The sequence below is a fragment of the Pongo abelii genome, chromosome 5 (genome assembly GCF_028885655.2).
Source record: "Pongo abelii isolate AG06213 chromosome 5, NHGRI_mPonAbe1-v2.0_pri, whole genome shotgun sequence".
NCBI lineage: Eukaryota > Metazoa > Chordata > Mammalia > Primates > Hominidae > Pongo > Pongo abelii.
The window spans coordinates 6,190,001-6,192,292 of record NC_071990.2 but is presented as its reverse complement, the minus strand read 5'-3'; the positions used below and the strand labels follow the sequence as shown (position 1 = coordinate 6,192,292).

At 53.5% G+C, this 2,292-nt stretch overlaps 1 protein-coding gene across 2 annotated transcripts in view; it reads left to right on the top strand.

The window, feature by feature from the left end:
- Positions 1–785: 785 nt before the first annotated feature.
- The window catches only part of F13A1 (coagulation factor XIII A chain), a 164,704-nt gene continuing 163,197 nt past the window's right edge, over positions 786–2,292 (top strand). The window contains exons 1-2 of one of the 2 annotated variants that reach the window (XM_024248827.3): positions 786–834; positions 1,114–1,186. Coding sequence is in view for 1 of the 2 variants with exons in the window: in XM_063725327.1 (XP_063581397.1) it covers positions 903–925; positions 1,114–1,186 (96 nt within the window). In the remaining variant the exon portion in view is untranslated. Of the gene's footprint in view, positions 835–893; positions 926–1,113; positions 1,187–2,292 lie in introns of those variants that run through there. The other variant, XM_063725327.1, reaches the window with a different exon arrangement.

Genomic DNA, 2,292 nt, shown 5'->3' with positions numbered 1-2,292 from the left:
TTCTCTATAACACTGGGAGATTGAGTGGCAGGGTCAGAAATTTGAAGACAGTAAAGAAGGTTAGAAATAGCCATGTTTGACTGGGTGCGGTGGCTCACGCCTGTAATCCCAACAATTTGGGAAGCCGAGGAGGGTGGGTCATCTGAAGTCAGAAGTTCGAGACCAGCCTGGCCAACATGGTAAAGCCTCATCCCTACTAAAAATTCAAAAATTAGGCGGGCGTGGTGGCATGCACCTGTAGTTCCAGCTACTTGGGAGGCTGAGGCAGGAGAATCACTTGAACCCGGGAGGTGGAGGTTGCACTCCAGCCTTTGCAACAGAGCAAGACTTCATCTGAAAGATAGAAAGATGAAAGAAAGAAAAAGAAAGAAAGGAAAGAAAGAAAGAAAGAGTAAAAGAAAAAAATTAAAATTTTAGGGGGAAAATTTTCTTTCTCTCTAATTTTTGAACATGCACTAAAATGATTTTCAGAGAAAACCAAGTGTTGTTTTCTAATCTGCATGGCACTATTAAAGATGTTTACTCATCTTCCTTGGGGCTAGGCATCCCATTCCTGCAGGAAGTCTTGTGGTTAGGCGGTGGCTGTGGCTCTGGGATGATTCAGGAATGCAGACCATGCCTTATTTGCACAGGAGGGACACGTTGCTCTCACTGCATGCATGGTCACAACTGTGTGTGTGACCTGTCTGTGGGAGGGCAGACCCCCCTCCTGCCAAGCCACAGTAGCAGCTGACCTGCTAGGCAAAAGCATTCCTTTGTAAAGGAAACGCTCCCAGACCCTCTGACCAAAGGGGACGGGTGGGGACTTCCTGGCACTGCAGGGCCCCTCGCCTGGTACTCCCAGCAACTGGTTGTTGGGGGGAGGGCAGAACTAGGGGTGGGGATGGGGAGGAGAAGCGGGAATGGGAAATTGGGAATCAGAGGGGTAAGTGGGAGAAAAGGCAGCACCTGCCGGGATAACAGGCCAGATGAAGTAAATAGAAAATCCTCAGAGCTCCCCTGTTGGCTCCAGCTGTGGAGAAGGGGGAGGAGAAAACCCTGTGGGACAGGGGAGGAGGGTGAGGGCTCCTCTTAGAAAGTTATTTAAGAGCCAACTGTCTTGTCTTTCCCGAGTCCGTTTGAGGAAGTCCCCGAGGCGCACAGAGCAAGCCCGCGCGAGGGCACCTCTGGAGGGCACCGCCTGCAGGTAAGCCGCCGCCCCTGCAGCCTATGAGCCAGGGCCCGCTGCGTCCGCCTTCTGCACCTCGGTTTCCTGGTTGAACCAGCAAGCGGCTTGCTCTGGGCCCTGTGGCGCCGGTCACAGGCAGCTCCACTTGCCCAATCCTGGCTTCCCGCCCTCAACCCCGCACCTGCCCAGCCCAGCTTCCGAGCGGGACTTCTCTCAGGCTCTCGACGCAGCTCTCCTGAAGCCGTTGCTTGTTTAGAATGCTACCAAATGGGCATGGGGGAGTTGGAGGTGCTTCCCCGAGGGACAAGCCCCCTTTCCTCAGGGAGCAGATTATGGAGCTGGAACACAAAAGATGGAGGGAGTGGGCCTAGTGAGAACGGCCTGCTAGGCTGGAACCCCGCCGGCTTGGCTCCCCACTCCTGCGCATCGCCTTCCTCCATCCCAATTTGGAGCTGAACTTGAGCCACTTCTCCTCCTTAGACCCGCCCAGAAGCGAGGGCTCCTGCCCGCCGCACTCGCCCAGCCAGGCGTGCACCTGGGGCGCCCCACTTCTCCCCCTTAGCACTGTGTCTCCGGACAGCGTGCCTCACTGTTCTGCACCCCTATCAATGCCACAGCCTACCTTCGGTATTTCCCACGAGAGGATGGCTCTCTTAGCCTTCTCCCTATCATTAACCCTTTCTCTCTCTTCTCCCTCCCTTCCCCCCTCAGCTCCCCAATGACTGTAAATATATTTATCTATACTTATGGATACCTATTCACACCTATGCATTCAAACCCTCCTGTCTCCTTCTCAGACCAAACACCTTAGGCGTGGTTGTCTTTTCTCCAGCATGTTGTTAGTGCTCCACATGTCTCTGGAACCATCTCTCTACTCTGGTGGCCTCTATAATGGGGACCCTTCATCTCTTGCGGGTGTGCCTGGTTTTTTAAAATAGCCAAATCACCAGGAGTCATGACTGGGTAATCCAGGGGATCAAGGGGGAACCTTCACTTGGCCCAGAAACAAAGTCCCCCTTCATTTGGTCATTTGGTTAACAAGTACTTACTGGGCACTGACCGTCAGGTGTGTGTTGTTTAAACTGGCTCAGTGCCTGCACAAGCTCCAAGGGAAGGGGAAACAG